This window comes from Macaca thibetana, chromosome 14 (assembly GCF_024542745.1).
Source record: "Macaca thibetana thibetana isolate TM-01 chromosome 14, ASM2454274v1, whole genome shotgun sequence".
Lineage (NCBI taxonomy): Eukaryota > Metazoa > Chordata > Mammalia > Primates > Cercopithecidae > Macaca > Macaca thibetana.
The window spans coordinates 3,706,442-3,724,354 of NC_065591.1; the positions used below are offsets into that span (position 1 = coordinate 3,706,442).

Consider the following 17,913-nt stretch of genomic DNA (forward strand, 5'->3'; position numbering starts at 1 on the left):
CAGGCAACACCAAGCGAGGAACAGGTGCCCCCATGAAGTCTACGGGTGTCCTTGATGGGGTGGGTGCAAGGACTGGGTGGATAGCAGGGGCTGCCTAATTTAATACAGATTAGGGGAGTGAAGGAAGCACCAGATACGAGGGTCTCTGCTGGGAATTTGGGGTGCTGCTCCTGGAATGGGCTTCACCTGCTTACACAGCATCAAAGTGCTGCATTTTGGGGAGAAGGCGGGTTTGGGGCTCAACAGAGCTCAGGGCTCTAGGAAGATGTTCAGGTGGCATTTTCACTGGTTTTGCAGGGCTTTGCATCTGGCCCACAGCACCTTCTCCTGGTACTCCAAAGCTGGACGATGGATTAAGAAGAGAGGGGACAGGAAGTCTCTGCGCTGTTGCAATGCAGGTGGCAAAAGAGACAACAGGGCCCCAGGAGTCAGGGCTTCCAGCCAGTGGTCATGCACAGAGTGTGTGGCAGGGGTCTGGACCGATCTCGAGCCCTGGGGCCCCAGCCCCTCCTGGACAAGCCCTGGGCACCCATACTGTCTTTCCCAGTGACGCTTGCCAGTGATGAGTGTGATGGATCGAGTCCCCAGTCTTTCTATGATCCTAAGTCCTAGTGGGCTGTGATTGTCATATTATAGGCTTTGAAGATGTGCTTCAAAGCTTGAGGCTAGATAATGTTTATTTTATTTTATTCTATTCTATTGTATTCTATTCTAATTTACTTTATTTTATTTTATTTACTTTATTTTATTTTGAGACAGAGTCTTGCTCTCTCACCCAGCCTGGAAGGCAGTGGTGCAATCTCGACTCACTGCAACCTCCACCTCCCGGGTTCAAGCAACTCTTCTGCCTCGGCCTCCTGAGTAGCTGGGATTACAGGCGCCAGCCACCACACCCAGCTAATTTTTGTATTTTTAGTAAAGATGGGGATTCACCATGTTGGGAAGGCTGGTCTTGAACTACTGACCTCAGGTGATCCACTCACCTTGGCCTCCCAAAGTGCTGGGATTACAGGCATGAGCCACTGAGCCCAGCCGGCTAAGTTAATGTGAGGTGTAAGCATTTGAGGTGCTAAGGAGGAGATGGTTGTCAACTTTTGAGTTAGGAGAATAGATGGAGACTCCGCCTTCTCCTCCAGTTGGTAGATCAGTGGAGTAGGGCCATGCTGTCTCCTGGGCTTGGCTCCCGAGATGCACTGCCCTGCAGAGTGGCTCCTGTTGAAAAAAAAAAAAAATGTGAGCTCCCTCTTGACATTCCTGCATCTTTAGGGGTCCCTGTGGCCCTGAGTGCCAAGAGCAGAGCCCCCAGCTCCTAGCAAGGTGTCCATCTGCTTTCCTCTACTTGTTAATCCCAGTGCCATCTCTTGCAGGGGGCTTTGCCAGCACCAGCAAAAGGTCCCCATCTCAGATATGATTGCTTCATTCCAGGAAAACCCAGTTTACGGCACCGAGGACTTACAACTGGGGGTGATTCCCACAAGAACTCATCCTTTGGTGCCCTCATCACACAAAACTTCAGCCATCGATGCTGCTGGAACTGTAGATCACACTTCAAATGCAGGATGTCATTCATAAGGTCACAGCAAAGGCTCCAGAAAGTGATGCTAACTCTGTCTTGGGGCAAGAGCTAAGGGGAGTCCCCTGAGAGGCAGCCCCCAGGGGCACAGCAAGAAAGCCCAGTTCTGAGGGAGACAGGTGGGGAGGCGGCGGGAGCTGGGACCTCGGCCCCACGCTTGGCTGAGAGAGGCCAGCGAGGGAGGACGCCCTCTGCATCTTCCCTGGAGGCCCCGCCTCTCCCTTTCCTTTGAAATCCACAGAAGAGAAACACAGACTGTTGCTTTGTGTTACATAATTCTTGTTTAAATGTCCATAAAAGGCCTTCCTCCTTCCCAGCCAGCAGATACGGAAGTGAGAATTAGGATGATTTAGAATGCCAGTGAGGCGTCTCATACAAATGCCCAGTGTGGTGCAGTGACACTGCCCGGGTGGCCGCCTGCTGCTCTGCTGTCCAGTGGCGTGGCACAGAACTGGCTGCCCGTCATCCGAATTCTCCCAGCCTCCTGTCTGTCCAAGGGTGCCGGCCGGGCCTCAGCCTTGGAGACATCCTGCCTGTTGCTGTTTTTCAGGGCTCCCTGGTACTGTCTGTCCCCAGATGCTTTCCAGGGCCATGGTTTCTTGTCACCACCTCACTGCAGAAGCCAGGGTTCCCTTTGCTTCACGTGTGGATTCCTCCCATGACCTGCCAGTCTTTGCCTTCTGCGCTGACCTCTGACCTTCCTCCCTCCACACATCCATCTTGCCGGTCTTGCTGGCACATTCACCACGTCTGACATTCATCCTGCTAACCTTTGCCTGAGCTGTAACCCCCGCCAGGTGCTCCTTCTCCAGGTACTCCAAAGCTGGTGATGTCTTATGAAGGGAGGCGACAGGAAGTCTCTTTGCATCCCGTGGGGGTGAGGGGCTCCTTCCTGCTCTGGGTTTCTTTAAACCCTGACATTTCTCCCCCAAGGTTGCATTATGGTCGTACCCCGCAGGCAGGCATCTGTCTGTATTACCGAAATGTTGTTTGAAACAAGGAAGGAGGAGGACAGTTGAATTAATGGGGGGAACACAGGTGAGCTGTAGAGAGCTGAGTTCTCATTTCTTCACTGGCTCCCCTCCAGGCCTCTAGGGCTCTGAAAAACCTCGACAAAGCAGCATCTGTTCTTACAGGACTTGTCCTTCCCCTGCGCAGGGCACTTTTCACCATAGAAGATCCTGTGGGTGCCCAGCCTGAGTGTGGCTTGTCATAACCCTCGAGAATAATTTGTCATTTGTTTCTTGTGCTTCTATGTTTTACAAAGGTGTGTGACCTGTGATTATATCATAACTTTTTTAAAAAACGCCCTAGTCCATGAAAATGACAGCATATTATATGCTAAGGTGATTAGATGAAGATTTTGAACCCAAACGGCTTGAGTGAATGTCTTGGCTTCGGTGCTGACTGTGATGTGGAGCAAGTTTCTTAATCGCTGTGTGCCTCAGTTTCCCCCTCTGTCAAGTAGAGATAATGGTGCCCACTTCATAGAGCTGTTAAGATCAAAAGAGGTCGCTCCCGGGAACTCAGAGCAGCGTGTGGCACCTGAGCCCCAGCTGTGTCTCTGCTATGAGTGTTCTTTTCGCTACTATGTACACCTGCAGCCACAGAGACAGACCCCACACTCTGCCTTCCTCATGTCACCCAGACCGGCAGCCTGACAACAGCTGGACAACACTGAGCAATGCCGAGACATCACATAAGAGCCAGTTCCCTCTTCCTTCTCCCAGAAGGCTTTTCCTGGGAACCTGTGATAAGCCAAGCATAGGGCAGGCAGTGCCAGAGGACAGGCAGGAAGCTGCTTTCTGCCAAGACGATTTTCTAGGCCTTGAAATCATCAAGGGGAGAAACAGTCAGGCAATTATCACAAGTAAACGTTTGCATTGTTCTCATTTGCATTTTGAGCTGAGTCCTTTAGACCAGCAGGGAGGTGCCTGGGCTTAAGCTCCTAGGGCTTTTCTTTGGAAGGAGAATCCCGGAATCACTAGGGGATGGTCCACATGTGTGTTACTTCAGCAGCTGTCCTAGGTGTGTGTTCAAGTGCAGACGTGGCTGTGCACTTGTATGTATCTGACTGTGCATTTTTGTGGGGTACTGGGTGACCTGGGGAGTGGGTTACCTTTACAATGAGCAGTCTGCAGTGTTCGAAGATGTAGTCAGTCATCATTTTTCTAACCATAGCAACCTTTTTTTTTTTTTTTTTTTTTTTTTTTTTTTTTTTTTAAGACCGAGTCTCGCTCTGTCACCAAGCTGGAGTACAGTGGCACGATCTTGGCTTACTGCAGTCTCCACTTACCAGGTTCAAGTGATTCTCCTGCCTTAGCTTCCAGAATGGCTGGAACTACAGGTGCATGCCACCACACCCAGCTAATGTTTGTATTTTTAATAGAGACAGAGTTTCACCATGTTGGCCAGGATGGTCTCTATCTCTTGACCGGTGATCCGCCTGCCTCAGCCTCCCGAAGTGCTAGTATTACGGACGTAAGCCACAGAGCCTGGCCCATAGCAAACTCTTTTAGGGTTGATTGGCCACGTGCCAGGCACTGCTCTAAACCTTTACTTGTGAGATCTCAATAAATCCACACACCAAACTCATTTCACAGGCGAGAAAACCTAGGTTTGTGGATTACACGTAATGCCCAGTGTCACATAGTACAAGTCTGGATTTACACCCAGGCAGCCCGGGCCAGAGCCCATGCCCTCCACCTCTGTGGCAGCATCCCTCTGCCAGTCCGCCAGTTTCACCTCAGGCATTCGGCAAGGGCTGGTCTATAGGAATGCGGGAGAGATGCCTGGGCCTTGTGGGCAGAGAGGCCTCGGGCCATCCTGGAGCCAGCACAACCATCAAGGCCCTGGAGAAGGAAATGTCTGGCTCAGCCTGAGCAGGCCAGGGCATGGGTCCACATTGCTTAAGTTGAGTTCCCAAAACTGAGCTGGAGGTGTGTTGTAGGAAGAGGTGGTCTTCCTTTGGGAGGAGGGCACCTCGGCTTCTATCTCTCTGAATGTGGCCTGGAGACATGCTTATCTCTAAAGCCACCTTTTCTACCTTTGTGCCCAAGGGAAACCACCACTCAGGAAGCTTCCCCCACATTCTCCCACTGCTATGAAGAAATACCTGAGACTGGGGGAAAAGAGGTTTAATTGGTGCACAGTTCCGCATGGCTGGGGAGCCCTCAGGAATCTTACAGTCATGACATAAGGCACCTCTTCACAGGGTGGCAGGAGAATGAGTGTCAGCAGGGGAAATGCCAGACACTTACAAAACCATCAGATCTCATGAGAACTCCCTCACTATCACAAGAACAGCATGGGGGAAACAGCCCCCGTGATTTAATTACCTCCCACTGGGTCCCTCCCTCAACACATGGGATTATGGGGATTATGGGGACTCAAGATGAGATTTGGGTGGGGACACAGCTGAACTATCTCACCCCGCAACTCTGCCCTGTGGTCCTGCCACAAGTCTTTGGGCAGAGACCATCTAACTCTTGAAACCAAGGGGTGGATCTGATGATCTCTGAATTTCTTTCAGGGTTGTTTTGCCTTCTTCTTGAAGAGTGACATACATTTGTGACCAAATAGCTCTATCACCCTCTTCTGTCAAATCCAAAACGTCCGACAGTCTTCTTTAATTTGTTTTATCTCCGTCCCCTTCTGTTCAAACTGGCAGTGTTCCTGCTCTTATAATCTCATACATTATCAAGTGATGTTCCAGCCATATCCTTGGTGTTCGTTTTGTTGCAATGTGGATAGGCTTTTTCATTTTTTGCCATATGGATAGACTAAGAATCTTCCAAATCTTCCAGCTCTGGTTCCTTTTTGCTTCACAATTCCTTCTTTGATTCATCTCTCTCCTTTTGCATTTTACTATAAGCAGTCAGGAGGATCCAGCTGCTCCTTCGACACTTTGCTTAGAAATCTCCTCAGCTAAATATCTGATTTTATCGCTCACAAACTCTACCTTCCACAAAAATACTAGAACAGTTGAGCCAAGTGCTTTGCCACTTTAGAACAAGCATCACTTTTCCTCCAGTTTCCAGTAACGTGTTCTTCATCTCCATCTGATATCTCAGCAGAATCATTCTAACATTCATATTTCTAGCATGCACCTCAAAACTCTTCCAGCCTGTAATCATTACCCTGTTCCAAAGCAATTCCATAATATTTTTAGATATTTGGGTTTTTTTCACCAACACCATATTTATTAAAAAAAATACATATATATATGTGTGTGTGTGCGTGTGTGTGTGTATTTGGCCAGGCACAGTGGCTCATGCCTGTAATCTCAGCACTTTGGGAGGCAGGCCGATCACTTGAGGCCAAGAGTTTAAGACCATCCTGGCCAACATGGCAAAACCCTGTCTCTACAAAAAAAAAAAAAAAGGAAAAAATATATGTTAATTAGCCAGACATGGTGGCACATGCCTGTAATTCCAGATACTCGGGAGGCTGAGGCACAAGAATCACTTGAGCCTGGGAGGCAGAGGTTGCAGTGAGCCAAGATCACACCACTGCACTCCAGCCTGGAGGACAGAGCAAGACCCTGCCTAAAAAAAAAAAAAAAAAAAGTGTGTGTGTGTGTATATATGTATATTATGAGACATTTCAGAATAGACTGCTGCTGCCAACAGCCAATAATTCTAAATAAAGTCCTAACTTATTCCACAAATTTGAGCTTTAAAAATACTCTTTAGGAAAAACAAAATAAAAACAGAAGAGTGAAGACTTTCTGAGGAATATGACCTAAACGAAAGGTCCTTTGAGGCCTACAGATGCCCTAAGTAAGGAAGAAAAAACACAAAACCAAAAATCTCCCACCCTACCTTACCAGATCACCTCATACACACAAGAAAAAAAGGTTGATTTAAATTAATCAAATGAAGTAAGCCCATGTTGGGAAGACGTTATAAATATTTGTTATAGCCACACCCCACTCCTGACACTAAAGTTTGCATTTATTTATAATTTATTGTAAAGAATTGGCTCACAGGTTGGCCAATTTGAAATCAGTAGATAAAGCTGGAAACTCAGGCAGGAGTTGATGCCTCAGTCTTGAGGAGAAACTTCTTCTGTAGGAAACCTCGATTTCGGCTCCTAAGGCCTCCAGCTGATTGGATAAGGTCCACTTAACGTTATGACTTGACATCAGCATATTGTAGATGTAAGTGTATTTCTGCAGGCTGGCATCTGAATGCCTGGCTCTTTTGTGGGTTGTGTGCATTGGTCCTGAGCCCAGTGTCTCTCCTTCTGAGGCACTGTGTGCCTTGCCCGTGTGGTCTCTGGTGCTGGCCTTTCTTCCAGGTCTCCATGGCCATCCTAGGAGACTTGGCTTTACCTGCCTGGCTGCTCTCCCATATCAAAGATCATGCATCTTTAGGCAACAGATCTGTAGGGCCTGAGTTGGAACAATTTCCTGTAGGTGATGGTTTTGGTGCCACCCATCTGGCTGTGCATCTATCTGTGGGTAGAATTTTTCCCACAGAACTGAAATCCGATGAGTTTTAAATGCTTTCTTTGAGGTTTCCCCCTCTCTCCAGTTATGTAGATTGGCATGCCTCTAATCGGATAAACAGGACTCCGGAGTGTGAGAGCTGGAACTAATCAAGCCCCGTGGGAACACTAGACATAGTCAATGGGGAGATTTCCAGACGCAGGCCTGGTTGAATCCTCAGCTGCTGTGTGGGTGATTTGCCCCACATGCCTTCTGGACAGAGGCCCCCACTCATATAGGTTGTAGAGCAATGACAACCTTATCATCATAGAACAGCCAACTGCTTTGAGAGAAGCAAGTGTAGTGGTTGGCAAGTTCAGAGGATGAGTGTTGACGGATATTGCGGCTGCAATTTTAAGAGCTGTGATTGTACTCCTTTTGGTGTCAGGCCTTCAGTGATGTAATTGTGTATGAAGAAATCATTGTTCTGGCCGGGCGCGGTGGCTCACGCCTGTAATCCCAGCACTTTGGGAGGCCGAGGCGGGCGGATCACAAGGTCAGGAGATCGAGACCACGGTGAAACCCCGTCTCTACTAAAAATACAAAAAATTAGCCGGGCGCGGTTGTGGGCGCCTGTAGTCCCAGCTACTCGGGAGGCTGAGGCAGGAGAATGGCGTGAACCCGGGAGGCGGAGCTTGCAGTGAGCTGAGATCGCGCCACTGCACTCCAGCCTGGGCGACAGAGTGAGACTCCGTCTCAAAAAAAAAAAAAAAAAAAAAAAAAAAAAAAAAAAAATCATTGTTCTGCAGGTGACACTTAATGTGATTTTCACTTTGCAGGTGGCCATAATAGCAGGCAACTTTGAGCTGGCGGAATACATCAAGAACCACAAGGAAACAGACATCGGTGAGTAGGCACGTGGAGAGACTGGTGGGATTTGGTTTAGAGATGCTGTGAGGGGTCACTCACCAGCTTTTTAAAATGCTCCTAAGATTGGTTTAGAGCCTGCTTTTAGCAAAACTTCACGTAGTATTAGCCCATATTCTGTCTCTGGTCTTAACGTTTTTAACTTATGGTGGGGATGGGGCTAAGGAAGACCTTAGAGGTTAGGCCATCTGAAACGTGCTTCTCTAGAAGGATGATGTTCTAGTCTATTCTGACAGTCCCCATTGCAAGGTTTCTTTCCATGTGAACATCATTGATGTAGTAAAATGGGGAGAGGAACAGGAAGTGTGGAGTTCATGCTGAGGGTTGGCTCTGGGATTCCCTCTCTGATGTATGTGTCTGGTTTTCCCAATTAATGACAAAAATTGATACATGTCATTATGCATTTGTCCAAACTGGTAGAATGTACAAGCCCAAGAGTGAGGCCTGATGTAAACTGTGGACTTCGAGTGACTCTGTAGGCTCTCAGTTGTAACAAATGGCCCACTCCAGGGGGGTGTTGATGACTGGGGAGACCGCACGTGAGGGGCAAGGGCTCTCTGGGTAAGCTCTATTCCTTCTGCTTGGTTTTACTGTGAACCTAAAACTGCTCTAAAAATATGACATCTTTTTTAAAAATCTGAAAAGAAAAGAAATCAAACTGGAGAATGTGCTAAGCATCAAGCAATGGATGTAGGGCAACGGCTCTTGATTGCTGAAACCAGTTAGTTTGCAGCTGATTTAGATGTGTTTATTGGAAGGTGCCGTAACATCCACACTTCTATTTAGGCAAAGAGCTGGCGACCCGATGAGGGTGGAGAGAGAGCCAGTGGCATCCTCTTGACTCCCCTCGGTTGCCTCCACTTCACTTCCTCTGCAGTTGTGCTGATGGCCGTTCCCCTTTTTAGTACCCCTTGTGCCAACCAGGAGGACAGTCTCTGGGGCTCCTCCTCTCTCTCATCGCCCTGCCATTGGCTGGGCCCAGTCTTGCAACTTGGACGAGCCCACTGGCCTGTTTCCTCCAGCCCCGCGCTTCCACAGGACCTGCAGCGGGGAGCAGTCCCATTGGACCGGCAGTGGTGAGCTTTCGAAGATGGCATCACCCCATCAAAGGGGTCCGGGGGGTGCTCCTGGGTGTCATTTATTGCCTGTGACCCTCAGCTCATTTTTGGCATCAGGGAAAGCAGAACTGTGTGTTTGGCTGTCGAGGCTTTACCATGTGGCATGTGTGCCCTGCGCCAACCACAGCCGATACCTACTGCACCTTGGAGAACTGCATGAGGATGCAGAGCCAGATGCACGGCTTGCATCATCAAGTACCTGTGCAGAGCCTCGGGGCCTCCCAAAGGCTGCGCCTGACACTGACGCACACGTCCCTCCTGTGAGCCAGGGCAAATCACTTCATTGCTCTGAGATCCAGGGTTCTGCCAGGGCTGCCTCAGCACCTCCATGAACGCATTATAGAGATTGATGAGTTAATGTCTGCAGAGTGATTTAGAAAATGAGCTCTCAGAATGCCAGAGACCATCTCCCTGCTACCTCCCTAATATGAAAACGCAGCACACAGAATAGCTTTGGTTTGAGAGCTAAAAATATCGGCTGCTGTGAAGGGAGTGGGACTGTCTTGACCAGGGGCACACAGTGAAGAAGGGAGGTGAGGGAGCCTGAGCACAGGTCCCACCCACAACTACAGGGGTTGTTGCTGGCAGCCCCACGGATCCTGAGTTGTCTGGGATGGTGACAAGCTCTGGGCTACCCTCATTGGGCTACCCTCACTGGGGCCTACACGGCAAAGAGGAAGGCGTGAAGTGGCTTCCTTATCCCAGCTCTCCACATGGAGCTGGGAGATACCGGGGCTGCCACCCCTGCCCCTAAGCGTTGCCCCATGGAGTCACAGCCACCCTTCCTCCCTTCTGACAAAACTCTCCTACTCAAAAACAGGATGGGCCGGGCACAGTTTCTCACGCCTGTAATCCCAGCACTTTGGGAGGCCGAGGCGGGTGGATCAAACTCCTGAGGTCAGGAGTTTGAGACCAGCCTGGCCAACATGGTGAAACCCCGTCTCTACTAAAAATACAAAAATTAGCTGGGCACGGTGGCAGGCACCTGTAATCCCAGCTACTCGGGAGGCAGAGGCAGGAGAATCGCTTGAATCCGGGAGGTGGAGGTTGCAGTGAGGCAAGATTGCACCATTACACTCCAGCCTGGGCAACAAGAGCTAAACTCAGTCTCAAAAACAAAACAAACAAACCAAAAACCAGGATGACTTTCCAAGTCCGTTGAAGCACTGAGTTGATTTCACAACCCAGCGTGGGAGACATTTGTTGTCTTTTCAGTTTTTAGATATAATTATTATTAATATCTTCCCTATTTATGATGCAGACACCTCTTTACAAACAGAGGAGTTTTCATTATTATAAAAGGAACGCCCATTTGTTGGGCGAATACATTTTAATTACCCTTTTCCTGTTCTGATCAATTATTTATTAGCTGTAAACAGCACCCCCCTATTGAGAAAGGGGGGGATCCTCACTACAGGCTCACGTGGCTAACATATTTTGAAATGCCAGGATCGAGGTTTGAGTCTCTCATGTCTGTATGTTTGTAAACTACCCCAGTTCTGCAGGAAAGAAGCAGGACTGGCTTTTACAATCAGCTTACGCAGGGAGTCACTGTCTGTCGTTCCCTGCTCTTTGAGCTTTCCCAGGGCCCCAAAGGGAAAGGATAGTTTAAAAAATCTGTACTTGCCCCCCGGGTTCCTTGTGCATCTACGAAGAAGAAGAAGAAGAAGAGGAAAAAACCTCTTGTTTCATCTGAGTCGTCTAAGGGTTTGTGATTATGAACTAGCAAACTGGCATCAACGCAAACTGTGCCATTTAAATCATTGCGTTGAAAGTTTCCCGGAGAGAGAGATGAAGGGTGTGGAGGCTGTGAGTCCTTTAGGAACCTGACACCTCTCAATGTGTTTATTGATCCAAGCACAGTGAATCTGTTGTAAAATCCAGAACTAATGCCTTCTTGACTAAACCTGTAGGTTGGAACCCAGTGGCTTCTCCCCTCCCCTGTGGTCACCCCCTCTTTGCATCGCCCCTATGGTGGGGCCAGGTGCTGGGTATGTGGTGGGGAGGGTCTCGTGCGCTCTTCCCCACTAGCTTGCGTGTTTTTTGCCTGCATGGGTCTTGCTAACTCCTGCATGTGGGTCTTTGCTCATTGTTTGAGAAAGCTGCCCTACTTCTGGGTGAATGAATGAATAACCACAGTGAAAACAGTTAGCGCTTACCAAGTACTACAGGCCAGCACTTCACGTACAGCATCACAACCATGTAAGCCTCCACGTCCAGTTGCAGTTGTGATCTCCATGTGAAGAAGAGCCTAAGCAACATGGCACTGGGGGTGGGGCTCCCCAGAAGCTGACCTTGAGATGAGGATTTGAGGGTAAGCTGTTTATTGTGGAGGTGATATAGGAAGCACCAGCAGGGACTTAGGGAAGGAAGTCAGGGAAGGGCAGGGCACCAGCCATACATGTGTGTTCACGAGCAGTTGACTCTGTGGGCCCCGGAGGCTCAGACCCCTGGGGTCCTCTGGGAACCTGCAGAGGGTGTGCCTGGGCATTATGAAGCAGTTCATGTATTTACCCACCAGTTCCAGCTCCTATGCGTGCTCCCTCTGGGTACCAAGACCCTCATCAGGGAATTGGGGAATTGCAGGGGCCTGTGGGGGTAAGCAGTGCACATACCCGGGAACAGTGAGTGCCAAGGGGATGCAGGCAGGGCACCAAGGGCATCTTACACATGCCCATCTTACACATCCAGCCACATGCTGGAGGAATTGGGCAAACCAGATTTCAACCCCACGTCCATCTGATGCTGAAGTACTTACCTTGAGAACCTGTCCTTTCAACCACCACACCCCGCTGCCTCCCTGGTGAAGCTGAGAAACCTTCCACCATGCAAGAGCTGTAGGCATCAGTGAGGACTGGGACGAGGCAGGCTCAGGAGGCTTTACACAGGCTGGGCCTAGAACCAGAGCTGGGAAGCTGGGCGGAGGGAAGAGGAGGCTTCCTGGGCCACAGACCACCAACAGGGTGGTCCCCCCATAGTAAGAGGGGTCTCTCCTCTCTGCTTCCTCATCCAGGCTCCCTCGCTCTGGGATTACTAGAGCTAAGCATTTGTCAGCTCCCGGCCAGCTCCCCAGTTGTGCTTAGAAGGCAGGGGTGGGACTAGAGGAAGATGATGCTGAGACCGCATGGGGCAGAGCCTGGCGGCTGGAGAGAGTTGTCTGAGAATGGATGGAATGATGGACTGAGGTCCCGGCCTCTTGGCTGTGCTGCCTGGCAGCTCCCGAGGGGAGCCTTTGCAGCTCACAGTGGTCTCTCACCAGGGCGGCTCAAGTTGCTCATCCTCTGAGCTTTCAAGAGAGGTCATGTTTTAGTCAGAACTGGTCCTGGCCACTCCTGTCCTCACCCGGTGCCCAGAGTAACTTCTCACCCACAGAATCAGTTGTTTTCTCTGCAAATCCTAGATTCCTCTCCTTCCACCTTCCACGTTAACATTTCAAAGAGGAATTTCTTCTGTGACATTTCTCACCCACCATGAAATATTCAGTTGTCACTGGCAATGTTCCTTCCCAGAATGCTCTTAGCAGTGTCAGGGTGAGGGTCCATCAGGGTCACCCAGGAGGCCTTCAGAGGGGAGATGCAGCCTGGCCCAATGCCCTGGGGGACGGAGACCGAGAGAGGGAGGGAGGAGGAGGACATGCTTTGGAGGCTGCAGAGTCACTTCCCTGGGATCACAGAACGAAAGAATTCCAACTGTGAGACCTTGGAGGCTGTCCACCCAGAGCACCAGCAGAAGGAACCAGCCCTGCCAACACGTTGATTTTGGACTTCTGGCCTTCAGAACTATGAGATAGTAAATTCTGGTTGTTTTAAGCCACTCCGTTGGTGGTGGTTCCCACCAGCTGAGCGGGAAGAAATGGCTCCATTCTCTTTCGATCTGAAGAGGAGCCTGTGTGCACTGAGGATGACAGACTGCCTCTGCTAGAGGAGAAGCGTCCTTTCTCCCAGGCTGTACTTGCACATGTCAGGTACCTGAAATAGCAGGTCCTGAAGACGCCTGCATTCTCACCAGCTCCAACTCCTACGTGGTCACCACCCTCCCGTGACAACTCTTTTTTTTTTTTTTTTTTTTTTGGGGGGTGGAGTCTATCACCCTGTCACCCAGGCTAGAGTGCAGTGGCACGATCTCGGCTCACTGCAACCTCCGCCACCGGGGTTCAAGCGATTCTCCTGCCTCAGCCTCCCGAGTAGCTGGGATTACAGGCATGTGCCACCACGCCTGGCTAATTTTTTGTTTTGTTTTGTTTGAGATGGAGTTTCGCTTCTATTGCCCTGGCTGGAGTGCAAGAGTGTGATCTTGGCTCACCGTAACCTCCGCCTCCCAGGTTCAAGCAATTCTCCTGCCTCAGCCTCCCGAGTAGCTGAGATTACAGGCATGTGCCACCACGCCTGGCTAATTTTGTATTTTTAGTAGAGATAGAGATGGGGTTTCTCCATGTTGGTCAGGCTGGTCTCGAACTCCCAACCTCAGGTGATCCACCCGCCTCAGCCTCCCAAAGTACTGGGATTACAGCTGTGAGCCACCACTCCTGGATGCCATATATATATATGTGTGTGTGTGTGTGTATATATATATATATATAAATTTTTTTTTTTTTTTTTTTTTTTTTTTTTAGTAGAGACAGGGTTTCACCATGTTGACCAGGATGGTCTCAGTCTCTTGACCTCGTGATCCATATGCCTCAACCTCCCAAAGTGCTGGGATTATAGGCATGAACTATATGCCTATAGAGAGGCCCTCTGGAATTGCGGTTTCAAATCCCTCTGGCGTTTCTCATGCTGGACGTCCCAGCACCAGCTCCTCCTTTGCTTCCCAGGGTCTGCCAGGCATTTCTCCTCGTCCACATCTTTCGCATCCCTGCTCAGTACCCGGGGGTGGGCCGTGTACTTGGTTCCCGGGGCTGCCACAACAAATGACCACCAACTGAGTGACTTCAAACAACTGGAATTGACCGTCTCACTGTTTTGAAGGCCAGAAGTCCAAAATCAAGGTGTTGGCAGGGCTGGTTCCCTTTGCAGGCTCAGGGGAAGGATCCTTCCTTGCCTCTGAAGTTCCTGGGCTTCTGAATGCACCACCCCAGCCCCCGCCTCTGTCTTCACGTGGCTTCCCCTCTGCATGTATCTCAGAGGTCCTACTCCACTCCCTTATACAGACTCCAGTCTTTGAATTTAAAGTCCACCCTAAATCCAGGATGATCTCATCTTGAGATCCTTCAACTCATCACACCTGAAAAGACCCTGTTTCCAAATGAGGGTGCAGTTTAGGTCCCAGGGATTAGGACTTGGTCCCATCTTTTTGAGGACCACCATTCCACCCACTCTAGGGGACTCACATTGCTTCGTGACCTTTGTCTTCCCAGACTGTTACCTCTTCAAGGACAGGTGGTATCTGATTCTGCCGTCCCCACTGTGCTGGGCGTGTGGTGGGGCCTCAGGCAATGTGTGTTGGATGGACGGCTCCTGCCCCAGCTCTTGTTCACTCCAAGTCAGCCCTTCTCTCATCCTTGTTTGTTTGTTTTTGCTTTTTCTTTGGTTTTTCTTGGGTTTTTTTTTTTTTGAGATGGCGTCTCCCTTTGTTGCCCAGGCTGGAGTGCAGTGGAGTGGTTTCACTTCACTTCAACCTCCGCCTCCTGGATTCAAGCAATTCTGCTGCTTCAACCTCCTGAGTAGCTGGGAGCTGGGATTACAGGCACCTGCCACCACGCCCAGCTAAGTTTTGTATTTTTAGTAGAGATGGGGTTTCACCATGTTGATCAGGCTGGTCTCGAACTCCTGACCTCCAGTGATCCACCTACCTCAGCCTCACCCAAAGTCCTGGAATTATAGGTGTGAACCACCACACTCGGCCCTACTGTCTGTTCTTGACATCAAACCTGCTTTCCGTGGTACCCATTCTTGAGTGTAAAGGGTGGGACACACATTGGCAAATCAGTTGCTGGATTGAGTGTGTTTGCGAGAGGGCGATGTTTTATCTGACACGAACAGTTTCAGAGTCCAGGAGCAGCCGAGCTTAGAGGCACAGAGGAGAGGAGGCAGTCGGAGGAAGTGGGCTGTGCTGGGTTTGATGTCGTGAGTCCTCAAGCCAGGGATTTCTGGATTTCTGCGTTAGATTATGGGTGGCCACATGGCTTCCTGATTCTAGGTTCTGTGGCTTGGCTTCCTCCACCCTGTATCCTCCATAACTTCAAGGGTGCTGCTGTAGTCCTTCCTCAGGGCGAATCTTTTGTCCGTTCCTGGCCTCTTGGGTGGGGGTGGGTGGTGTCAGATGATCACTGGAGGACTCCAAGTTCTCTCTCTGCCATTTGTCTATCACTGTCAGCCTCAGGAATCATGGCATTTCTGCGTTATGGTCTTCAGCAAGACTTGTCTTATGCAACGTAGGAGAAACACGGAGAAAGAGAGACCTGTCCCTTAAACTTAAGGCTGTTGGCTCTTGCTTTGGCGTCAGGGCAAACCCTGGGTGCTCACAAGCAGAGCTCTCTCCTGTCGGGAAATGGAGGTGAGACTCACCTTTGCCTCTATGGGGTTGGGTCACCTTTCTCAATGTGGGTCTGGCGGAAGCAAATTCCTAGGTGGAGGTGGGTGTGGGGTGGATGTTGGTGCTTCAAAGTGGGTAAATTAAAAATACCGAACGTTTTTCTGACTTGCCACGTACAGCCTGGTCAGTGGGATGTTTTCCTTTAAAAAGTTCCTTTAAAGGATCAAATGGCCTCCCTGATGCTGAGGAGGGATCCTTTGTTTCCGAAACACAGAAGCCACCAGTGCCAGGAAGTCAGTACCTTGACGATGTTGGAATGTGGCTTTCAGGGAGAAGACAGCGAACCCTGCGAGGTGATGAATGGGTGCGCTGAGGTCTGTAGAATCCAGAAATGGATTCAAGTGTATCTCTTTAAAAGAGAGGGTTCAGCCTGCAGCGAAGCATTCTGTTCACAATCCGGCCAGCATGTATGTTGCTGTTGACTGATGCTGTGATGCTGTTTCCGTCCCCCTCCTCTTAAAAAAAATATATTAAATGTGACCTCTGTTTGGTGATTTTATTTGCCAACTGGAAGAAAGTGGTGGTTTAAATGCAGACGTGAATACCAAAGTTAATCCTTGCTTGTTGTCGTCCGGTGTTTAGCCGGCCGAGTAAATGAGCCCAGCAGGTTATAAAAGCTTTGCCATAGAGCCTTGACGATGGCTTCTGTAGGATGGAGATCCCAAACAGCAAGACTGTCCGGGTGCCCGGGAGCCCGCGTCCGAAACAGTCATGCACACATTAAGCATGTTGCCAGCTGATAAGCTTTGGACTGGGATAACCTATTTTTTACGGTCTTTGTTGTTTTTGCTTTTGCCCGGCTTTGTGGGGAGATGCACTGTCAGATGGATTAAATGACATGGGTTGTTCTTCCTCAACCGAACAAGGTTTGTTTTCATACATCTTGTCCTTCCGCAGCTATGGAGAGAGAAGCGAGTGGTTTTTGTATTTTAAAAGGAGGCACATTGAGCTGATGTGTGAGTTTGGGTGCCTGATTAGCCGACGAAGGAATACTTGGATACTGTTGCTAGGTTTCAAGACCGGGTGCCTGTATAATTATGCTTTAGATATGTATAGATGATGAATAGAGGGTCGTGTTTTCAAACAGATTGCTTAATGTAATATGTTAGGGGTGTGTGTGTGTGTGATTGTGTGTGTGAAAGTAAAATTCAGGCTGATTTTGAGCCATGATCCTTTAAAAATATACCTGTTTGCTAGATACTCCCTGCTGTGAAATAAAATAGATCTGATTTGAAAAATTTCAGTTTACCTGGCATTTTGACTGTGAAATGTGCTCCTTCCAATGAAACACAGATGATTATCTGCAGTAAACACAGTAGCCTTTGTGTTTGCAAGTAGAACCAGCAGCTCCCAAGGAAAAACCCCAAATCCTCACCTATTTCATTTCATTAGATCAGAGTGATCGGGGTCCCCGTTATTGAGTCCCCCTCCTGTGCATGTTAAGAAGAAAGCCTCCCAAGGAAAGTCAAGATTGCATTTTTTTTACTTAGCATTCTGCAGCAGTCACACAGCTGTTGACCAGATTCCCATAGAATATTTTCAAAACAAATTGCTGGAGAAGGAGGACAGAAAGCCCCCAACAGACACAGCAGATTCTAGGCATATGGGAGCAGTCGGCCGCCTCTGTGACCTGTCTGTTGGGACTGACCTGCGTCTTGTCTCGTCCCCGTTCGCGGGACCGAGTGAGCTGTGCGAGTGTGCGTGCGGTTTCCGGTCTGTGTGTGTGCGGTGCTGACTCCACACGCCCGGCTGCTGGTTTTATCCGGACACAACCAGCTCTGTTGTTTGTCTGCCACTCTGGAGTCTTGCGTGGTGTCATTTTCATGTCTGCTGAAGGGCTCGGTCACGTGCGTGTCACTGTGGTTCTGCTTTCTTCTGTGCGTATCTGTCTAGAAGTTTTGTTCCAGAAAGCGGAGTCGACTTGCGGGGATGGGATCCAAGGTGACCAGCTTTGTGTAAGGGCCACAGGTGGCCAGCGTGTTGGGTTGGGAGGGTATTTTTACATTTGGTCGATTTCCAGCACCGACGCCCGGGGAGTGTCCGCTGGCAGATCGGCCGTCTTGTGTGGCCTGCCCCGAATGCTGAGTACATGGTGCTCCCGGGGCAATTGTGGTTTTTGTCCTGAGGGGATGCGGCAGTGACAGTGAGGCCAGGGCTTCCGCCCCGTGTGCGTCTCTGTGTGCCTTGTCTTCGTTCATGTTCGTTGCCATGTTCTGTCCACACCCCTGCCCCATGCCTCCTTTACTCACTGGAGCCTGCCCCACGGCCTGTCCCCTCTTCAGCCAAATGGAGAACTGTTTGGGGGGACTGGGTGGAGGACATGGAGTTCC

The 17,913-nt window shown here is 49.7% G+C and overlaps 2 protein-coding genes across 3 annotated transcripts in view; one reads left to right on the forward strand and one right to left on the reverse strand.

Moving 5' to 3' along the window:
* The window catches only part of NADSYN1 (NAD synthetase 1), a 559,458-nt gene that overhangs the window by 450,722 nt on the left and 90,823 nt on the right, over positions 1-17,913 (reverse strand). The gene's annotated exons all lie outside the window — the stretch shown is intronic.
* SHANK2 (SH3 and multiple ankyrin repeat domains 2) overlaps positions 1-17,913 on the forward strand; it is a 666,329-nt gene that overhangs the window by 225,262 nt on the left and 423,154 nt on the right. For both annotated transcript variants that reach the window (XM_050758103.1, XM_050758102.1), the window contains exon 11: positions 7,844-7,910. In XM_050758103.1, coding sequence (XP_050614060.1) covers positions 7,844-7,910 — 67 coding nt within the window. The remainder of the gene's footprint in view (positions 1-7,843; positions 7,911-17,913) is intronic.